General features: G+C 38.2%; 1 protein-coding gene across 1 annotated transcript in view; it reads left to right on the top strand.

Annotated features, from left to right (window-relative positions):
- Positions 1 to 1,819: 1,819 nt before the first annotated feature.
- Positions 1,820 to 24,484, top strand: part of LOC128692412 (AF4/FMR2 family member lilli) — a 35,339-nt gene continuing 12,674 nt past the window's right edge. Inside the window, exon 1 of the mRNA XM_070096281.1 lies at positions 1,820 to 1,897. Within this exon, the coding sequence (XP_069952382.1) occupies positions 1,830 to 1,897 (68 nt within the window). The 5' untranslated portion in view covers positions 1,820 to 1,829. The remainder of the gene's footprint in view (positions 1,898 to 24,484) is intronic.

The raw sequence follows: 24,484 nt of genomic DNA, 5'->3' as shown, positions 1-24,484 counted from the left end.
GAATAAAGTTGCCTAACTGTTGCCTGTGAGTCTTACCTACCAACCTCTCAGTATTGAACTTCCATCATGAAAGTTTCAAGCAGTGAATTATATTCGAAAGTATTGCATGTAGCATACAATTTTAACTTATACGGACTTGGGTAGTTATTTAATAAAATAAAAGGAAATAACTGAAATTTTTTGTCTTTCTCCAAATTGTACTTATTTTTTTTTTCTCCATTTTGCCCGAATCTTTTAGTAATTTGCTCGAAACCTGCCCCCTTTTCTGACCCCAGGCATTTTTCCAATCCTGCCCAGTACACTTATACTACCTACTTGATTTCATTCATTTCCACCTAGGCCTTATATACTGTAATTTTTGCAACCGTTTATAAGAAAGCAGTGAACTAGGTCCCATGACCGAAACATTTCCAGATAAATATCCTAAGATTTCACACTTTTCATTTTCTTGAATATAGATTCTCTAAAAGCGTTTCAAGCACAGCACTCGTCAAATACTTTAGTGCAAGCACCACATTCATGTCCAGGACTAAGCTTGAAATACTATACTCGCCTGAAAAACTTTCGTACAAGCACTACGCTCGTCACAAACTTTGATAGACGCATAGAAACAATACACGTCACAAGAACTTTAGTACAAGCATTACATGGAAGCGGCATTATTATTAAATTATATTAAGAAGGAAGCGCTAAATCAGAGTTATACAGCGCCTGACGCGCCCGCGCGCACACACACACATACACACAATTACATTGAATCTTGTTTCATAAAAAGCAGTTTTGACAATATAAATATTTCCTTTGGTTTATATAAATTTGATCCATTTATAATAAATAGAATTAGGGAAGAACTTAATAATGCATTGGACAAATAATAAATCTTAATTCTTGGGTAGAATAGTTTGTGGGTTGCATGAAGGACCTGTCTAGTTGGGCCAGTGGGCCTGCTGCAGTGTTCTCTTTCTTATGAGTCGCGCGTCAGGTGTGGCTTTGTTGTGGGATGTGATGGTGAGGTGTGGTCTAGACCCTTTATATGCCTTCCTTTGATGTATTACTTTTATTGTTCCTTATAATGTGAGTAGTCACGAAATCGCATGGAATTTCATTATTCTTTCACAGTGGTTGATTTGCATATATATAAATAATATATATATATATATATATATATATATATATATATATATATATATATATAATATATATATATATATATATATATATATAATATATATATATATATATATATATATATATATATATATATATATATATATATATATATATATATATATATATCGTGGTGAATATGTAAAACTTGCGATCTTGGCTTAAATAGCAATGCTCATGTTGCCATATAAGGCAAGCGAAAACACTGTGTTTGTTTAGCATTAAAAAATTGTAAACGTATCTAAAATATATTTAGTTGGATTAGGCTAAAATAAATTGCTCTTTTTATAATAAGGTTAGGTAAGTTTTCTAAGATTCTTTTGGTGCAAAATTATAAATTTTTACATTAACATTAATGAAAAAAATATATCTTTAAACGTATAAGAGAAAATTTTAAAATGGACTTAATTTTATACGAGTTCTTGCTAATTGACCAGTTTTGCCAGTTCGGCACGATATATATATATATATATATACATATATATATATATATATATATATATATATATATATATATATATATATTATATATATATATATATATATATATATATATATATATTAAATAAATGAATAAAAGAAATTTTAACTTAATATTTTTTTAAACATTTTCCGCGTAGCCGTGATATATGCCTTGTCTTGTTGCAGGAGAGAGCGGCGTCATGCTGATGCATGGCAGCTATAACCACGTGAAACCACAGAGAATTATCCGGTTGTGTTCCTATACCAGGTGAGTTGTTCGTATATGACAGTTGAGTTATTCTTGTAAACTAGGCATGGTTTTCTTACATAGGCGATTTTTTATGTAAAAGGTAGATATTCATGCGTGTGGGTGATCTGATATACAGGCAAGTCCTTTCTTACTAATATGTTGGTTATAACTATAACCATAATTTTTAGAGGGGTAGACCGGTAAGCCAGCGGAAGGCCTCGGTCAGATGACCAAAAGCTCCAACAGGGGGTCATCATCTCAGTCCCTCGTCTGGAAAGACTTGTCCTGTTTCCTGACAAACCTTACCTAACCTAACCTAGGCAAGTCTTTGTATAACAGTTGTCTAGTGCATGTTCATCAATTATTTTTCCAGGAGTGAATCGACATCATTATTTATACAGCCATTTCGTCCTCATTTTGTGGATTTCTCACATATGCTTTGCAGCATATTACTCAATTTGCATTAATTAAATTAGGTTAGGTTGACCTTAGTTTAGCTAGGTTACATTGTTGTGTATCAGTAAAAAAAGATTATACGAGAACGGCAATAAATGAAATATGAGATAAATTAGATCATTTTTTTACACACTCAGAGAATACGTTAGAAAAATATTTGTTAGATAATCACTGTTTAAGTATCGTTTATCAGTCAACCATTTTACTTTTAACAGTGAAATATCGTCTATTAATTAAGGGGATGATGGTCTGCAGAATCCTAGCATCTTCACCTCTCCCTCATAGTGCAGGCAGTGTAGTTCTTGAAGATTGAGACAAGTGTAATTCTTCTAGAACTCATACCATAGTAATAGGTTATCCGTAATACTACTTATGTTATCTTTCTCACACTCTAATTTCTCGTTAAAACTAATGAAACTAGTATTCCCTCTCGAGGATCTAACACGCTAACACACACAAATGCCTTCTGGACGGTCATGCTCCTAAGACTAAAACTACCTTCATATCTGAGTGGGTTATCCAATTGGCGTCAGTCATTCAACGCTGAAAATTTAACAATATATCTTCTCAGCAGCTTCAAGCTTTATGTCCAGGTATATTTTAGGATGTTAGTCTGAGATAACAATTAAATGCCTTTTCAATCTGACTTTCAACTTGGTGTTTCTTACAGATAGGTTGGAATTACTCTTGGGCTGCCTATGTTCCATCCCTGAAGAAACTAGGATGTTAGTTTGTATATGTTAACTTGTGAAAGCCTCTTCTAATTAGCTCCGGACCTTCAGCATAAATATTTAACTATTTATAAACCTAAGCCTCGTACACAGACGTACAGACAGATGGGTTTAGGCGACGCTGAGAGTGCAGGTCCGAACTGCATTTTTTTTCAAAGGATTGCGTTACTAAGCCTGAAGGGGTCATACAGCATCTGGAAGGAGGTTAGATTCAATCCAAGTTAAGGACTGATCCAGTTCCTAGGATCAGGAACCCTTCCTTTGCAATAAGGTACCTTCCTCTGAAGGGAATTTAATTTTAAAATTAGTATCTATATTAGGTATGGGACGATACCAATTTTCGTCCGATAGCGATCCTGTTCCTATATTTTTCTTTCATTTTGTTTAAATTATAATGACGATGTTCAACATAAAAGTGAATGCTTATTGAACAATGAATAGTAAATAATATTAGAAGGTTAAATATTAAATGATTGACATGACAAAGTTATTACACATAACTTGGCCTGTTAGTTACTGGTAGTCAAACGTACTTGATATTACATTTATAAGCACACATGTAATATTAAAAATGTCAAAGGTATCGGCGGTTTGTACATATACCGTAAAAATGGCCGATACCCACCGATACCGATACTTTGGCACATCACTGACCTACACACATTAATAACAAAACTTTCTTTTAAATATAATTCACCTGTGCTAAGATTTGAAGCCACTGGGGAAAGGCGTTATGACGTTATCATATGTAACTCAATGCCAAATTTACACGTACATCATCATGCCTACACAATGAGATGTAAATCCAAATCTTCTAAAATACATCGATGCTGAAAGTTTTAATTAAGCTACTCATAAGCAGAGTTCCCATATTATCACATGCTCAAGTGAACAACAGGATAAACCATAGGTTTACTTTAAATTACCGGCAATGATGGAGCAGTGTTAAAATGTATTAAACTTTGCTCTTGCTAAACTCTGTGGAAGTCGGGTTGCTCTTCCATTTATACCACAGAACTGGACTTATTGCAGTCCACACAAGATATTTTCCTGTGTGACACTTATTAGAAAACAGCATTTAAAAGATTATGCATAAATTTTTAATTTGGCTAGATATTAAATTATTTTTTGTAGTTTTAAATAAGATTTATTTTTTTTTTTTATCTCGTAAGTCGCTAATGAGAATTCTGTAATTAATCATTCACTAAGTATAAAGTCAATTTATTTTTTCAGCTTGATAGCCAACCTTCGTTGCGCTCCAGGAGAGCATAAAAATAGGCGGAGGTGATATAAAACACCCGAGTTTATGGTGTGCCCGGCCAGTGGCTTTAAAAATAAATTTTAACAGTCTACTAAACGTTCTTAAATTTTCATCCCTCTTGTAAGATTCGCATTGTTAAAACTGAAGTGATTGATTGGAAATTAATCTGAATTTGTATATTACAATTGGAATCTTTTCAGCTTAATAACAGTGTAAACCAAAAGTCGAGCAAATACATGAACACTGTGTGTTTAAAGCCTATCAGAAGAGGTATTCTGCAGTTACCTCACAGACTCAATGATTCAGAGTTTCTTAACTAAGTTAGTATTTTGGTAAATTTTCATTTACACAAAATATGGTATAAACCTTGGTAATAAATACCGACAAATTGGTTTAGAAAGACACGTAAGCAAACACTGACATAATTATTAGAAAACGTTTCGATCTACCCTTCCTCATCCCAACATGATATTCCTCACGTCACCATGCGTCACTCACACCTCACTCTCCGCCTATATAAAATGTCTTTCTACCTCTGTATGTTAGAAGTGATCAAGGTCCTAGGGCCGAAACGTTTTCTAATAAATATGTCAGTGTTTGTTCACACAAAATATGCTCAGTGACTGAACCCGTTCATATGAGGCACAAAGATATTTCACCGAAAATAATACCATGCCATTTTAAAAATATATTTGTCCTATTGTCACCTGCGCATTCCAATAACAATCTCATGCATTTTCTACGAAGAATACACCAATATTGAAAGTTTGAAGACGACCGGGAGAGGCTTTCTCCAGTAAAAGTAAAGAAACCAAAAGGGAGATTGGCCTATGTAACACTGACATCAGAACACTTGCAAATGCCTATAGTTACATGAACTTTCACTTATAATACATCAGCGTTGGAAATTTGGAACGTTTGAGGCGTTCGCAAATTTAAACAAGCTTTGTCGGAAGAAATGAAAACAGGCAACCACGCTGAGATACCACCTCGGGGATAACTGATGGAGACTGTATGCGTGTATTATGATCGTATAAATTCATCAGCGACTGCTTAAGCTACGAGACTGAGAACGTAGTGTAATATACCGTCTCTTTTTACATTGTTTTTCTGTCTGCTTGAATCTTCAGTTATAGATGTCCTCCCAATTGGGAATCTTAGAGTTTTCAACTGTTACTGAGTGTCAAACTCCATCATCAGTGATACAATGTAAAGAACAAGTTACCAGGTGGAATAAATGGTTTACTTAAAAATTATTTTGCTCTTAAAATACAGTTTATTTTCCGTTCATTAAAAATTTGTTGCCTTTCTGAGATAAATAATTAATGAAAAGAATTAGTCACGATCCGCTAAGCTGTCATTTGACCAACACTTCCACTTGTTTATCGGTCCACTCAATTAGAAAAAACAAAATAATATTACACCTTAATGTGTGATAGTAGGTTTTCCATCCCCATTCATAAACACAGAGGATCATTGCACACTATCCTAGAATACTAAAATAAAACTTTAAACAGCTCTTTACTTGGAATATTCAAAAGATCTGGAGGAACAGGTTCTCGTCCCCTCCAGAGAGGGTGGACGAGTTGGGTTGGAAGCTGCTGGTACAAGATTCCAGGTGTGTCATGTCAGTGTCAGGTTGTGGATCTGTTGCCGGTGTTGTGTCCTCTTACATGCTTGATGAAATTTCTTACTCTCCCTGGAAAAAGGTCGTGCCTCTTTCTTGGAACTTTTAAAATTTGTACCTATTTTCTTTGTTTTTACAAGTCATGTGAACTCCTCCATGGTCACCATTCAGTTTACAAGATATTTTTAATTATAACACGCATGTCTATTCTAAGGAATTTATATATATATATATATATATATATATATATATATATATATATATATATATATATATATATATATATATATATATATATATATATATATATATGCAATAAGATCACAGTAAACAGGTGATTTCAAAATTTGCAAAACAACCACTCTGAAAGAATAGAGAAATTCCAAGCGCTTTCGTGACTACTCACATTATCATAGTTCCTTGATAATGTGAGTAGTCACGAAAGCGCTTGGAATTTCTCTATTCTTTCAGAGTGGTTGTTTTGCATATATATATATATATATATATATATATATATATATATATATATATATATATATATATATATATATATATATATATATATATATATATATATATAATATATATTGTATAGTGACGAATAGGTAAAACTGGTCAGTTAGCAAGATCTCATCTAAAATTAAAGTTGTATTTTCTCATTTATATTAATATAAAAATTAATTATTTTGTACCAAAAGAACCTTAGGAAACTTACCTAACCTTATTATAACAAGAGCAATTTAATTTAGCCTAATCCAACTAAATATATTTTAGATAAATTTACAATAATTTAATAGACACAATGAAATAATTTTTTATCGCTAGGTTCAGAATGATTTTTGCAAAATTATTGCATATTCAAATTTTCGCTCGACTTATTTGGCAACCAGATCGTTGTTATTTAAGCCAAAAATCGCAAATTTTAACTATTCGGCACGACAAACACACACACACACACACACACACACACACACACACACACACACACACACACACACACACACACACACACACACACACAAGCCGTTTCCCACCGAGGCAGAGTGACCCGAGAAACAAGAAACACTTCCACCATCATTCACTCCATTGTTTTGCCAGAGATATGCCTACACTACAGTAAAAACTTGCAACATATCAACATCCCTCCTTCAGGGAACAGGCACTGTACTTCCCACCTTTAGGACTCAAAGCAGGCTAACAGGATACTTTACTCTTACTCCAACAGCATGCCAAGTCATAAAAACCATTCATCTCCACTCGCTCCTATCTAACATACTCACGCAAGTTCTCTAGAAGCCCAAGCCCCTTGCACACAAAACCTCTTACCCCTTCCCTCCAACCTTTCCTAGGACGACCCCTACCCTGCCTTCACTCCACTACAGATTTATATGACCTCCAAGTCATTCTATTTTATTCCATCCTTTCTAAATATCAAACCAGTTCAACAAACCTTCCTCTGCCCTCTGAATAATAATTTTAGAAACCCTGCACTTCTTGATCTCTAAGCTATGGATTTTCTGCATTTTATTCCCACCACACATTGCCCTCACACACACCTCCACTGTCTCCAGCCTTCTTGTAGCAACTTTCACCACCCATGCTTCACACCCATTTAAGAGCTTTGCTTACATGGATAATACTGTCTCCAGAGACTCCTCAGTGCTCCACTGCCTTTTTTTTCCATATCAGGTCTATTATTCACCGCATCTTTTATAGACGCATCTGCTGACAAGTCCACTCCCAGATATCTGAATACATTCACTTCCTCCATACTCCCTCCCTCCAATCTGATATCCAGTCTTTCCAATCTGATTCACCAAACTTTGCAACTTCTCTTCAGAATTTTCCAAAAGCACAGAGTCATCAGCAAAAAGCAACTGTGACAACTCCCACTTTGCGTTAGATTCTTTATCTCTTAACCCCACATCTCATGCCAACACCCGAGCATTCACTTCTCTTACAACCCCAGTGACATCGCGCATCCCAGTCTAAGGCCTACTTTTACCTGGAAATAATCTCCCTCACTTTTCCTGGGAGAAAGAGTGAGAGAGAGAATCTAGTGTCTAACAGTCTGATTCGCCGGCGTAGACCTGGCTGGTTAGATTCCTTTTGTACCAAAACCAGCCGACCCATTTCAGTACTACTAACAATGATTAGTGTTCCCCATTTACATAATATTTTCTCAAATAGTTATATAATGTTCAAAATGAAAACAGTGAACTCTATTTTGAAATATTTCATCCAGAAACAACCACACTAATAGGCGCAGCTTGTGAGCAAAATTGTCGTCGCTGAGGGAGAGAGTAAAAATAATTACATGATACAAGTGAGCCTGAGGTGATTGCATCATAGTAAAGTTGGCAGTTATGAAGATACATTATAATATAAATGGTCACACCTGTCAACAAAAATGATTGATACTTATTTAATTTCAACAAAAATTATACTTATTTAATTTTTACTCATATTTAAGTCTTGCTTTTGTTATATGACTTGACAAATAATCGTAAAATACTTCATTTTGGCTAGATACTCTCGTTTATTCTATTTTTATCCTGCCCATTCAACGACCTCTCTCGTGGAAGACCAAAACCCCTTTAAGAATCAATAGCTGGCCTCTCTACGTAGTAAAATTTCTTCTACGGTTGTAACACTCCATCACATTACATCTACAGCAGAACTATTAAAACTGCAGTAGAGTTTACTCACTGTTCACCAGGTTGTGGTACTGGTAACTGAACCAGCCACATTATTCCCGGGAAAGCTAATTGGCTGTAACCAGTCACAAACCCGAGTAAGTAATCGAAGCCATGGACGTAGAATAGAATTAGACAGCTATTCAAAGTTCAAATTAGCACATTTAGATGTACTAAACTGCACATAAATGAGGAATTACAGAGTCTTTCTCATCGCCACCAAGAGTACCAACATGATCTTGGGTTACTAAATGGACAGACTCCTGAAGTCCATATCAACGATGAAGTAAATTTAGCCAAAGTCCGTCTCAACCTTCTATCAAGATTCAGAGAAGCCTCAGCTCACATTAAGAAACATCCTTTCAAAATGATGATACGCCATTAATTAAATATTTGTGTGTAGCCCTTTTACTGACATCAGAATCTAACAAACTGAAGCTCCAAAGACTCGTATACAAAGCTCTTCGGTTCGTCTCATATATTCATTTAAGTTAAAGATTCAGAATGGAGGTCCTTCACGTACCACACGGCAAAGATACCATCAGTATCAGACGGGACAGGATCAACAAGCGGGAATTGTGTATTGAGAGACTTGTGAGCAAACAATTGCTAAGATTTACATCATGATAAGCTCTGCTCGTCCGACAAGAAAACCTACCCCAACTGATCAACACCGACTATGTGATCAGTTAACCTCCGCACAGATCTCAGAGAATAATATTGCGACTATAAGTAAGATGCTTAATTCACAAGGAAGAGCTCCACATTAAAAGAATAAAGACCCCTCCCCTCATCCTTACTGGAGTCCTCTTCAGCCTTAAGTCAGTTTAAAACAAACGGTTGAGAGAAAACGTCTGTGCGAGTCATTGAGTACTCCACATGGAGAGAGAAATTCGGAAGATGAATTTCGACCCCCTTTAAGCAGTGACATGTGTTTATTACACTTTTATTGGTTGTTCACCAACACCATCGATGATGTTTTCTCTCAACTAACTTTTTTCTTTTAACATTCTTTTGGCTGAAGAGGAGCCTATTAAGGAGTCGAAATGCATAGACATATTCATCTTGCAAGCTTATGTCTCCATACTGTATATGTCAAAGATGACATATACAGAGGGATGCATTTCAAATACATATTGCGACGTGTTTATTACAGATTTTACGGCGAAAATCTTATAAAACTCCTTAGGGCTGGGGAGGGTACCCATGATATAGAAGGTAATACCCCTCTGAACCGCAGCGCTGAGTCGCTGGAACATAAAACTAGCTGCCCTGAGATCCCTAGTTACCCTTATGAGTGTTTTATCTAGCTCCTTAAGGAACTTAGATGCACGCTGAAAATATGCCTGGATTTCCTACTCTATTTCTACAAATTTGCAAGCTCCTGACGTGCTGATTGCGACACGAAAGACCTACAGCTATTATACAACTCCCCTGTGGTTATTTCTCATATATTTCTAAAAGCTATTGGGCTTTGGGAAAGCACAGTAGGATCACAGACGTTAGTCACTGTGACAGACAGGGCACAGCAGTACCTTCTGTTCACTTTGTTTATCCACTGACAGTCGTTCATTATGGCATGACATGAGAAATATTTACATGTATATAATGTATGAATGTATGTATGTACATGGGTTCCACCTCTTGTGCCGATTGCCAGAACTCGCAGCTTAAGAGAAGTAGATTAAAAAGGCTTCGAAGAAAAATATTTGGATTTCTCCGTGAAATTGTGTGAGTAGTCATGTTCCTCCTCCACCCCATCTTTATTTTTCACAAATAGGTACATTTTATTATGAAATATTATGGAGTATACTATATATAAGGTTTGAGGAATACTACATTACATTTACTAATTGCTAAGTGTTTATCAAAAATTACATTACAAAATCTAATCCAGCTCCTCAGAGGTGAGGCGAGTACCTAGGATACAACAAACATTATCCCTCTGAACTTCAGCACTGAGCCGCTGGAACAACAACAACAAAAAGCTGGCCTAGGATCCTTCATTCCACTGATGAGTTTTTTCCTACTCCTCAAACAACTTTGATGCACTCTTTCCCCCATGGGCCGAGGGTCTTTGAGCCTTTGTGAAAAAATCATGTTATGAGAAGCAAGTTCACGATATTTTCTAGATTTTTGGGACTCACTGAAGCGGGCAGCTGTACCTCCTTCCTCCCTGCAGTATTGGAAATCGGTGTACTCACCTAATTGTGGTTGCAGTGGTCGAGACTCAGCTCCTGGTGTCAGCCAGTGTGAATGCACATGTGTAGTACCACACGACTTGCTTGCCGTCTGTCCAAGTTTACAGTCTAAGTCCACCTGGACGCTCTCTGTTGCCATCGGATCAGTGTAGTTAAACAAGTATTCGGCTGCTGCCGAATGCTTATTTAACTACATCTTCATGCCATGTAATCTTTCCTTCGGATTCACTGCAAACAAGACCATAGTACCTGAATATCGGTCTAGTGATTCACTGCTCCAGATGCATCTGTGTTAGGCGAGTGTAGTGTGGGAATACGAAGGGCAGCAATGGAGGAATTGGGTACAAACAGCAAGAAATCCTTTGGATAAGGATTGCTCACTGCCATGCGGCGACCTGTCTTTACCAGATTCACTCAATATTTTTGAGGCTATATTCTTCTTTACTGGACCATCTCAGTGTGACTAGTTGTTGGAGAGTGTAAGTCTGGTTGTGAAGCCTGTTAGATTATCTCAGAGCTTGGCTCCATCAGTAAACTATTGGTCACGATTTCCAACATTACGGACAATGTGTTTAAGGAAAATCGGTACTACAAGTTCACTGCATTCCACATTTTGGGACAGGAAAGCAGGGAGTGCAATCTGCGAAGCCTTTCGGACACCAATGCCTCCTAGTCTAACTAGTAATGTAGCGTGGTCCTAGTAGTAATATGTTATCCTGGACAGGCTAAAGCAAATTAGTGAGAAGGCACATAGGTGTCTAGACTGCATATTCGTTTTTCAATTCTCCTAAAATTCTCTAGCTTGCTTTCAAGAATTCCGTCAGTTATATCTGTGATATGCATTCTTAATGTGCATTAAGTTGATGTAAATATTAGCCGACCACTTATCCTTCTCATCCCCTCCCTTGTCACCTATTCAGTGTTTTTCTATCCTTTCCCTAATTGGTAGGGCTATGGTAAAATATATATTTACTTACTAATAATTTAATCACTTCATTTACGCAAGGAAAAACAGGTATAACGTTCTCAGTAATACATTTTAATCAACCTAAAACCACTTACTAATTAACACTCAATCAAGAGGCTGGGGCCAAGCTTCCTACTTACTCACCTGTTGGTGGGTGAAAAGGGGAAATGATATTACAGTGTACAAGGGAGTACAATACTTTTCTACCAGGTACTAAATATATGGATTTTAATAAAATTGCTCAGTCATTTAGTACTTTGCCACTGGAAGAGTAAATTAATAGCGTTACATTCTCATGTTTACAAAATAATTGTCTTTCCCGTCTGCATCTGCTGGGGGTTGCACACTAACAGCACCTTACAAGGCAGGTGAAATTGCTGAACTATAAAATGTACAGAGAACCTTCATGCGCGCATAACGGAGATAAAACACCTCAATTACTGGGAGCGCTTGAAGTTCCTGAACCTGTACTCCCTGGAATGCAGGCGGGAGAGATACATGATTATATACACCTGGAAAATCCTAGAGGGACTAGTACTGAACTTGCACATAAAAATCACTCACAACGAAAGCAAAAGACTCGGCAGACGATGCAACATCCCCCCAATGAAAAGCAGGGGTGTCACTATCACGTTAAGAGACAATACAATAAGTGTCAGGGGCAGGAGACTGTTTAACTGCCTCCTAGCATCCATAAGGGGGATTGCCAATAGATCCCTGGCTGTCTTCAAGCAGGCACTGGACAAGCACCTAAAGTCGGTACCTGACCAGCCGGGCTGTGGCTCTTACGTTGGATTGTGTACAGCCAGCATTAACAGCCTGGTTGATCAGGCTCTGATCCACCATGAGGCCTGGTCACAGACCGAGCCGCTGGGGCGTAGACCCCCGGAACTCTCTGCAGGTGATCAGGAGGTTACATTCTGATTAGTGAAATCTACATGGAAAGGACACTGACTACCGGTTAAATAGTACACTTATAGTTAAAGGTTGGAAGCCTTCTGGCACCACTCACTCTTTTTCCCTCATCAATTCTATGTATACCCGTCAAGTTCACCTCCTCCATACTCTCTCCCTCCAATCTGTCTTCATTCTCATAAAGTTTCTTACTTTTAACTTCTCTCATTACTCTCACATTACTACACGCCAGGTCTCTCCTTATTGTGCCTCACTACCAAGCGTCTTGCCTCTCCTCTCCTGTCTCCACACAGGAGACCTTCTGCTTCAAAGTCTCCCGCAGATCTGACTGTCCTTCTCTTCTCAAAACTTGCCTCACGAAATTGATAACATCTCACCCACTCTCTCTCCGATCGCTCCTCTTCCCTCCTCCCCACCACCCTGCTCGTTTATAAACCTTCACCTCTCTCTTCCCTGATGCTTCTATTCTCCTTGTGACAAAAAGAAAACTTGGTTCAAAGGCTCCTATACATTCACTTAACATCTCCCAAAATCTCTCTCTCTATAATTCAAGGAGAGGGATCCTGACCAGGGATACACGTGTAACTATAATTATCTAGCTTGTTAAACCTAGGATATTCCTCACAAGGTATACAATGTGTTTGAGATCAGCCACTGTGTCAGGATTCAAAACTGTCAAGGATCAAGACAATGTTAGGCTCAACACTGTCAGTGCGCTAGACATACTTGTTGGCATTAGGTCAATACTCTGTCAGATGTCAGTATGTCAACTGCCTACAGTGTGTTTGAGATCACCGCTCAGTCAGAGGTCATCATTCTATTAGAGATCAAAACTACACTTGAGGTCAACCCTGTGCTTGAGAGCAATACTTTGAAAAGTTAACACTGTCACAGGTCACTATGTCAACTATGTCAAAAGTCATCATTATGACAAAGGTCAACACTTTCAAATGTCAAAACTGTGTCGAAGATAAACATTGTCAAAAAACATCACTGTCTCTGAGGGTCAACACTGTCAGAGTTCAATATTGAATCAAATGTTGAGCACCATGTCAGAGATCAATAACGAGTCAGTGGTTAACACTGTTTTTAAGATCAACACTGCGTTAGACGTCAACACTGTGGTATGAAAAATCAGTGCGAGTCATTCATCGCAAAGATGTGGAGATCAACGCTCTCTCCTAAGATTATTATCGACACTACATACCTCTTTTGACAGTTGGGTGAGTAAAGTATGGGAGCACGCTAGTAGCTGGAGGATTAAGCCACTTACCCTTCATGTATTACAGTTACCTACACTTTTGTGTGTAGGTCCTTGAGCCTATTGTTAAATGATCAATTCGGTTTTAGCACTGACGATCAAGCCTCCATCGTCCTGCACTGTATGGCCAATACGTAAAAAATCACTGTTGCACACACACACACACACACACAATATATATATATATATATATATATATATATATATATATATATATATATATATATATATATATATATATATACAATATATATATATATATAATATATATAAAATTTGTATCCTCGCGTTTTGGTAGTTTTTAAATTTTCTGAATTGAGCGAACTGTTAAATGCTGCACGGTGTGACGCCAGGGACGGTAATAAGTTCGCTACAGTTTTAATTCTTTCTAAGGTTTTCCCTTATAACTTCACAACACCTTATCCACTCGGCTTCAAAATTAAGACCCTGGTCAACTTATATTAAATGAACGTTCATAGAACAACCGACATGTGCAGCCTGCACATGTCGGTTGCAGAGAGCACCTGCACAGTGCAGGTGCTCTCTGCTCAATTGTATGTAAACCATTCTCGAAATTACTTTCCATGAGATCACTTTAAAGATCCTCCTCTGAACAGCATTACAGTTTCATGTGTCGCCGCGAGACTAACTGATATTGTTATTGATATTGATACAGATTCACATACATGTATATAGAGTCGTAGTGAGTGGTAGTGATGGTGGAGGTGAGAGTAGTGGCGGTGATATCAGCAACAGTGATGGACACAAATATGCACATGAATACATATACCTATCAATACATATGCACTAGTATGCATCTGTACACATATACATAAACGCGTATGTAAATATACATACATGGCCTTAAGACACATTCACGCTCACTTAAACATATACACACACAAAAGTGTACATACTTAATCGTAAATATATGACTTCATATATATACCTATACATGCATAAACAGTTGCATACATAAACATGCGCTGTATGCCTCCTCACAAATATATATGCAAACATATATATGCAGTAGCTTTATTTTTTTAATAATTAACACATCGGCCGTTTCCCACCAAGGCAGGGTGACCAGAAAGAGAAGAAAGACTTTCATCATCATTCACTATCACTGTCTCGCCAGAAGCGAGCCTACACTACAGTTAAAAGACTGCAATATCAGCACTCCTCCTTCAGAGTTCAGGCACTGTACTGCCCACAACCAGGACTCAGGTCCGGCTTTCGAGTTTCCCTGAATCCCTTCATGTTATCCTGCTCACACTAACAGCACGTCAAGTCTTAATAACCATTAGCTTTCACTCGCTCCTATCTCACACTCTCACGCACGCCTGCTGGAAGTCCAACCCCCATGCACACAAAACCACCTTTACCCCCTCCCTCCAACCTTTCGTAGGCCGACTCCTACCCCACCTTCCTTCCATTACAGATTTATATGCTCTCCAAGTCAATCTATTTTGTTAATCCTCTCTAAATGTTCGAACCATCCCAACTACCCCTCCTAAGCCCTCTTGTAACCCTTTAGTAACCCTCGCGCTTCATTTCCTAACTATAGATTCTCCGCATTATATTCACAACGCACATTACCCTCAGACATGACGTCTCCACTACCTCCAGCCTTGTCCTTGTTGCTACATTCACCACTCATGTTTCACACGTCAGAATCTCTCAAAAAGCACAGTGTCATCCTCAAAAAGCAACTGTGACAACTCCCATTTTGTGTTAGACTCATCTTTAAATCCCGCACCTCGTCCCAACACCCGAGCATTCACTTTTCTTACAACCTCATCTATAAATATTTTGAAAATCCATGGTGACATCACACATCCCTATTTAATTCCTACTTTTACTGGGAAATAATCTCCCTCTCTCTCCTACAGGCTCTAACTTGAGCCAAATTATCTTCGTAAAAACTCTTCACTGCTTTCAGTAACCTAACTCTTATTCCTTACATCTGCAACATCTGTTACACTGCTTCCCTATCCACCCTATCATATGCCTTTTCCAAAACAATAAATGCAACGAAAACCTCTTTACCCACATCTAAATATTGTTCACTCATATGCTTCACTGCAAATACTTGATCTTCATATACACTTCCCTTCCTAAAGCCTCCTTGTTCATCGGCAATCCATACACCTTACCAGATATACTCAACAGGTTTATTTCCCTATAATATTTATACACTTTTGCCCCTTTTGCCAGTCCCGAGGTACCTTCCCGTCGCTAATACCAACCATTCAAAAAATATATCCCTATTTGCTTTTATCATTTCTGTTTTGATCCCGCCAATCCCTACTGCTTTATTCCCTTTCATTCTACCCACTGCCTCACATACCTTCCTCACACTCGCATCTGGCTCTTCCTCACTCCTAAAAGATGTTATATCTTTGTGGTCAACGCACGAAATCACAGCTTCCCTATCGTCATCAACATTTAACAGTTAATCAAAATATTCCCGCCATCTTCCCAACATCTCCAGCTTACCATCTAATAATTCTGCTCTTCTATTCTTAACTCTCAAATCCGTTTGTTCCACTAGGCTTTCTCAATTTATTAATTCAAGACTAAAACTTTTTTTTTTATTCTCAGCAGATTTTGTTGACAGCATTTCACCCACTCTCTCATTTGCCCTGTTGCATTTCTTCACCACTTTTTGAACTTATCTTTTTTTTCCTCCATATACTCCTCCTTTCTAATATCACTTCAACTTTCTAACAACCTCTCATATTCTAAGTTTTTGTCTATCACTATGTTCTATACCTCATCATTCCACCAACCACTCCTCTTCACTCCCGCACCCACCCTCCTATATCCAGAAACTTCTGCTGAACACGCTAAATCAACCCTTTTCATCCTCATTACTTATAATCTCAATAGCTCATCTTTCTACCAATAATTTCTTATAACTTACCCAAACTGCCTCCTTCTTTAGTTTATAAACCCTTCTCTTACTTCTCTTTCTTTGTATCCCATCTACCTTTTACTCTCATTGTAGCTACAACTAAAAAATTATCTGATATATCTGTTGCCTCTCTATAAACATGTGCATCCACACACACACACACACACACACACACCGAGTAGCGGCCACTGAAGAGGCGGGGGCAGGAGCTGTGACTCCACCCCTGCAACCACAACTAGGTGAGCACAACTCGGTGAGCACAATGAATGCTTAAGTATACATCTGCACACGCATACATCCAAAAAATAACCATGAATGCATGTGAATACAGATAAATGCATACATATGAAAGTTCACATATGTACAAAAATATACACACACATACACATGCTTTTATATTTGGCAGCATTAGAATTTTATGACAATCCACCACCATTCCTTTTGCATGCGTTGAGGTAGAGGGGGGTGGGGTTGAGGTAGAGGAGGGTTGAGGTACAGGGAGTTGAGGTAGAGGATACCGAAGTAAAGGGGATTGAAGTTACAGAATGCCAGGATACCTTTCTGGGATAGCGCAGCGACAGATATACAACCAGTTATTGTTATTAAACGTGCTTGTTGTCAATATTATAAGATAAGTCAACACTGCGTCTGGAACTACCGATGTATCAGAGATCAATACTGCGTCAGACTTTAGCCCTGTGTCTGAGGTTAACACTGGCAGATGTTAGCACTGTCAGTGCTAACGTAAACAACGCATTAAAACCTACCATTGTGTCAGAAGCCAAACACTGTCAGGATTCATCACTGTGTCAGGGGTCAACATTGTGTCAGGGGTCAACATTGTGTCAGGGGTCAACATTGTGTCAGGGGTCAACATTGTGTCAGGGGTCAACATTGTGTCAGGGGTCAACATTGTGTCAGGGGTCAACATTGTGTCAGGGGTCAACATTGTGTCAGGGGTCAACATTGCGTCAGGGGTCATCTCTACATAAGGGGTCAACACTGTATCAGGGGGGGCCAACACTGTATCAGGGGGGTCAACACTGTCAGGGGGTCAGCACTGTCTCAAGGGGTCAACGCTGTGCCAAGGGGTCAACACTGTGTCAGGGGGTCAACACTGCGTCAGGGGGTCAACACTGCGTCAGGGGGTCAACACTGTGTTAGTGGGTCAACGCTGTGTCAAGGGGTCAATACTGTGTTAGTGGGTCAACACTGTCAAGGGGTCAACACTGTGTCAAGGGCTCAACACTGTCAAAGGGTCAACACTGTGTCAAGGGGTCAACACTGTGTCAAGGGATCAACACTGTGTCAAGGGATCAACACTGCGTCAGGGGGTCAACACTGCGTCAAGGGGTCAACACTGTGTCAAGGGGTCAACACTGTGTCAAGGGGTCAACACTGTGTCAAGGGGTCAACACTGTGTCAAGGGGTCAACACTGTGTCAAGGGGTCAACACTGTGTCAAGGGGTCAACACTGTGTCAAGGGGTCAACACCGAAGAACATCGAGAAAAAGAAAGCAAATTTATTGTTTCACTACAATATTTATGCAAATTAAGTATGTAGAAGCCGGTTATATCTTCATTCCAATATTAGAAGCTACCCTTCCCTTAAGTAAGTAAGTTTATTCAGGTATACACAAATACAGTTACATAGAATTATCATACATAGCAGCATATGTGTAGAGAACCTAGGATAACCCAAAAAAGTCAGACAGAGTGACTTATTTCCATTGTTTAGTCCTGAGTGTCACAAGCAAATCAAAATTGTAATTACACTTCGTAACCTTTACAAAGAAATAAACTTTACTAACGCTTCTTCATGAATCTTGTAACCAAATATGTACCGGGCGATGCCCTCTTCGTGAATCACATCCATGTGTTCCATAACGGCAGCTTCCTGTACCTCAAGGCAGGAAAAGATATAGTTGCACCTAAAAATCGTTAAAAGGTAAACGAGTTGAAGCTAGCTTTCTTCAGTTGATCTGGGAACTAGACTACAACCCTTCAAAGAGGTTCAGGAGCTGTAGATTAGTCACTCAAAACGCTCAGGATCTTTTGCTTAACACATTGGAAATCGAATACCTGTAGGTCGACGCCCTCAAAAGGCTCAGATGATTTAGCTCAACACATTAAGAGGAGCAGGAACTTTAATTTACCCTAGTGTAACATTGAAAATATTAATACAGTAATACATTAAAGCAAATATTTATCTGTGCATGTATCAATGTTTCATAAACTAGGAGACCCAAGACACAGAAATAGTATAAAGCTGTAATAAATCCACAAGCATCACACATGCAATGATAAAACAAGATATACGAGCTGCGACACAAAGTAAGCCAAAAGTCTTCAGTTTATCTTCATTAGCTAGTTGTCAACTTCCCAAGTGTTATAGATAAAAATAATAACCAAATGTATTTCGGTTGTTGAAAGATCCGAGAAAGTTACTCCAGTATACCATAAGCTCAAACATCTTTACCTAAGTACATGCAAAATGAAGATTACAGAAAATGGTGTAAGATTCTAATGCAGTTAAGTATCATCAGTTTAATATATGAAACTAATCATAATTAGCATTTACAAGTCATCGACACCATGCCTAACCCTTCTAGGGTAGGGTAGGTGCCTGAGTCCGAGCCTTTAGCTCATAAAACTGTCATTCCCATTTGCTCCCTCGGGGCGGGGATGGCAGACCAGAGAGGCCTAGCTTGTGGCTAGGCCTGGGGACAGTTGGTCCCAAAGATGAGGAGGTGCTTGTGCCTCCTCCGATGGGAGACTTAGGTTGATCAGGCGCTGATCCACCAGGAGGCCTGGTCACAGACCGGGCCGCGGGGGCGTTGACCCCCGAAACTCTCTCCAGGTAAACTCCAGGTAAAGAGGGAGCCAAGGCCGGGCCACCACTTGGACAAGGCCCGGGCCGGGAGAATACCGGCTAATCTTTAACTAACTAACTAACTAACTAACATTTACAAGTTAACGCAATGAAAATAATATCACAATTTCATCAACAAAAAAGGCACATTGGCACCTACAAAACTCAAAGCTAACTCTAACCTTCCATTAATTAAGACGCACCTGATTGTCAAGCTTAAAGCCAATCTGAAAAGACAATTTGTATTTAACACACACAAATCAATATTCCAAAATACTGAGACAGTTTAATTTGAAGCCACTCTTAAGTTTTATTCTCAAGATATCAATTTTATAGGTTTGAAGCTGATCGTATGAGGCATTCATAAATTATCACATGAAACCCCGTATTTAAATATTCCCAACTTCAATAAACTGACAAATTGAAATATACACCGCGGATCAATAAAGAAAATTGCATTTAAGATCTACAGGGGCTTATTGATTGTAGTCGATCAGTAGAGGCACTCTTAATTATTGCTCAGACATCAAATTGTTTAGCCCAATGATGAAAGTCGGTCAGAAAAAAAATATTTTAGTTATTGTTTAGAATTTAACAACTCCAGGCTTACTAACTGTTTTAGTAAATTGTCAAATTTGCATCTATGAAGCCAAATGACCAACGCGCAAGATAACCGTAAATAAAGAAATAATGTTGTTTTCTTTAAATTGCTAAAATTCGTCTTCTGCCCATCCATATATGCTTCAGAGTACACAAGCTCTTAGACATTTAGACCAAACTGTAAAAAATAATTGTTGATTAGTCAAGAAAATACCAAAATAACCTATAATAACACAACGACACGACTGATAAATATGAGGAAACAAAGAAAATCCCATAACTCGACTAAGAAAAATCTTAGAAGCAACATTTAACAACTAAAATATTCCTTGATATTTTTGAAACTTAGAAAAAACCCAACTTTTGGAGAAAATTAATGTTCCTACCTTGAAGAGGTCTTTCCCGAAACTCTTCGGGAATCATTTCATCTTTGAGATGTATCACTGCATGACGACTCAACCTCTTCATTAGAGGCATACTCGTTTCAATTAAATTACGACCATTCAAATTACCTCTCTATTTCTCCCACCGTTTTCATCGTTTATTCTTGGACTGGATTGACAATATCTTACCTGTTGTTACAGTGATGAGTACTTTTTCACTCGCATTTATCTTCGCGAGGTGTTATCCACTAACTTCGAAGTGCACAGAGCCTAACGCAAAGCCAGTAAATAATCTTTCCTATCTTCGTCACATATAACATTATCAGTAAAGTTAACGTAAATCTTCTGCTTCATGTACCACTGGGCGTAACCTGTGTACACAAACCTTACTAGGTAGCATTCGATTTTGGATACTATGTCTGATATTACTACTGCTCTTCATTATTTTACCAAGAGTCCACAGCATCTATAATGCTCTGCAGTGGGTTTTCATATGCAAAAATTTATGATGCAGGAATTGGGGTAAACTTAGTCAGCTGTAAAAAAAAAAAATACTAAAAATGTTCTATTCGGCCTTTCACCAACAAAAGATTCTTCTTCAACACACATTTCTCAACAATCGCCTTTGCCCTTATGAAAATCATCAATTCTGATTTTGATAATGCTTTTTTGTTTGTCGTCAAAATAAACAAATTTTCCACAAAATAGTCACTTCTATTAAAGTGCCTTTTACATGATCTACTCCTACTTTTCATAACACTTTCTTTCATTAAACTGATCACTGTGATTCTTATACGTATATCTTTTACGACATAACTTGTGAACTTTTATTAATGTTGCTGGGACATTACTGTTTTAGCATTATTAATTCCAGTTTCTTCAATCTTCATGGTTTTTTTTTTTCATTTTCATTTTTTAAGACACATATGCAACAGTTAGACAACAGTTAGGCAACTTTCTCATTTATGAAATGAAAAATGTGTAAACAAGTGTCGTATTCTAAGTTTGCACATTATTTTACACAGAAACTAAAATTCAAATTTAGTTTTCATGCTTTTCTGCCATTTTTTCTCTTATTTTGTTTTCCAAGTTTTAAATTAAGTGGTTTTCAGATGTATTGTTTAGTGGGTTATGTGGTACTGGAAATTATTGAAGAAGCTTCAAATGCATTTTTTCCTGGTCCGTATATTTGTTTGATCACTTACCAAATTTCTGTACAAATAATAATAAATCCTGTTAAGCGCTAAACCTATATGGGTTATTCATCGCAAGACGTCGAGGAGGCTTGATCCTCCTCCTGCTGAGCGAGAGAGAGAGCGAGAGAGAGCGAGAGAGAGCGAGAGAGAGCGAGAGCGAGAGAGCGAGAGCGAGAGAGCGAGAGCGAGAGAGCGAGAGCGAGAGAGCGAGAGCCGCTTCCGAATGAGAGTTCAAAATGCTACATATCTGAAGTTAGTCGAATGAGGAATTCCCTAGTAATAAACGACAACCTTAGAAGAAAAAAAAATTAGGCAAGCTCTTAAAAGTACTTTTACGGTGATATCTAATAATACACCAAAAATTATTACGAAATAAGAGTCGTTTGTGTCAGCAAAAGATGGGGTGTTGTGGTGTAGCTACAGTTTATTATACGCCAGGCTCGGGTGATGGCCTCGTCAATATTCGAGGGAAAATAATGGTCTTTTTTCCTTTCCTTCACGTGTCTCGGTAAGGAACAGTGATGTGAAACTTCCAAAATGTAGGCAATGGGCCAATGATTCAGTGGCTCAGAAAACTTTGGGAAGGTATTAAAGTTGGAGAGGTGAAGCCGTCGTTGATGGATTTGCCGCGATTTTAAACCAGTTGTGGAGAATTATATACCATTACGTGGACACTGCCCTTGCCTGCTTTACAATAGATTTTTTTTCACCAATTAATTTACAGTTGATTCACAACCATTTCTAATGTAATTAAATATCACTCAAGGCATTCCTGTATAACACCTTTCCAGAGTGACGATGCTATTGAACGGTTTTTGATCAATAGACAGAGCTATTCTCCTTTTTCTTGGGTCATTCCGAATTGTTTCCTGCTCTTCCGGCGATATGTACCTATTACGAGTTAAGGGGTTCTCATATGTATATAATAACAATAATAGTAATAATATTATATTACAGCTACATCAATCACTATCTAGTTAGTATACGACGACTAGCCAAATACACTGTTACTCTACAGTCACTAAAGAGTTGATTAATATTATTCCAAAAAGCACAATAAACAGTCAGCAAATATTTGATAAGCTCTCACTACACAGCCAATACTCGACCAATCACTGTACACAGTGTAGAGATGCTATAGTTAAAACTGATTCTTTTGACCTGCAACAGTTAGAAGATTTATTATTTAATTAATACGAAGTACCTACACTCGCTTAACACACACTGAAGTCAATACTTTTTTTTACAGTACATACACAATCTTTATAGTTAAGGCACATCCATTACCCGGTACAGTCAATTCTCATTAGTCAAGAAACATTTGTTACAATCAGTGCAAAATCATTTCAGTCTACACACATTCCTTACAATGTTCATTCATTACAATCATTTCATATTCGTTACAATCACTACACATCCGTTGCTATCAATAAGTTATTTCATCGATTGTAACCACCTCTGTCCTTCCTCAACTGCTTCGGCTCTTCGCTCCGCAAGCTAAATCATAACAGCTTTTCCCATGTACCTGACCTCCATCTGCTGGAACGAATCCCTTTATGCTGTAGTTGCAGAATGAAATTCTTGACGATATTCTCTTTGACCGACTACAAACTCCCAACTCATGCTGACAGATTTCAATACTGTGTATATGTGATGGAATATGAACGAACCCGTGTTGTTTTAGCCCGCCTCATGATGAGCGAAAATTCGCGACGCTTTAACCCACTGGACCATACAATCCTATAACCAACCTGAGCCTAGCGAACTAGGCTTGCTTCAACTTGCGAGGACATACGATGGCGTGGTTGCCTCAGAACTAATGTCATTCTACTCCCCTTTTGGTGTACTAGACTCCACAAGCAGTATACATATTATGTATGCTCTCGTAACTTGAAGCAAGCCCCTAGTTGTTTGTAGGATTGTATTGACCAGTGGGTTAGAGCGTGGTGAATTTTCGCTCACCATGAGGTGGGCTGAAACAACATGGGTTCGATCATCCGGCTAGTCACAGTGTTATTATATATATATATATATATATATATATATATATATATATACACACACACACACACAGATAAGGAGGGAGGCCCAGCGACAGTACGAAAACGACATAGCATCGAAAGTCAAGTCTGATCCGAAACTGCTGTATAGCCACATTAGGAGGAAGACAACAGTCAAAGACCAGGTGATAAGGCTGAGGAAAGAAGGTGGAGAACTCACAAGAAACGATCAAGAGGCATGTGAGGAGCTCAACATGAGATTTAAGGAAGTATTTACAGTGGAGACAGGAAGGCCTCTCGGGGGACAGACCAGATGGGGACACCAGCGAGGGATATACCAACAAGTGTTTGATGACATACATACAGATAAGGAGGAGGTAAAGAAACTGCTAAGGGACATCGATACCTCAAAGGCAATGGGACCGGACATCTCCCTGTGGGTCCTTAGAGAGGGAGCGGATATTTTGTGTGTGCCACTTACCACAATCTTCAACACGTCCCTGGAAACTGGGCAACTACCTG

The sequence above is a fragment of the Cherax quadricarinatus genome, chromosome 53, assembly GCF_038502225.1.
Source record: "Cherax quadricarinatus isolate ZL_2023a chromosome 53, ASM3850222v1, whole genome shotgun sequence".
NCBI lineage: Eukaryota > Metazoa > Arthropoda > Malacostraca > Decapoda > Parastacidae > Cherax > Cherax quadricarinatus.
The sequence above is the reverse complement of the archived record's forward strand: the minus strand, read 5'-3'. Positions and strand labels throughout refer to the sequence as shown.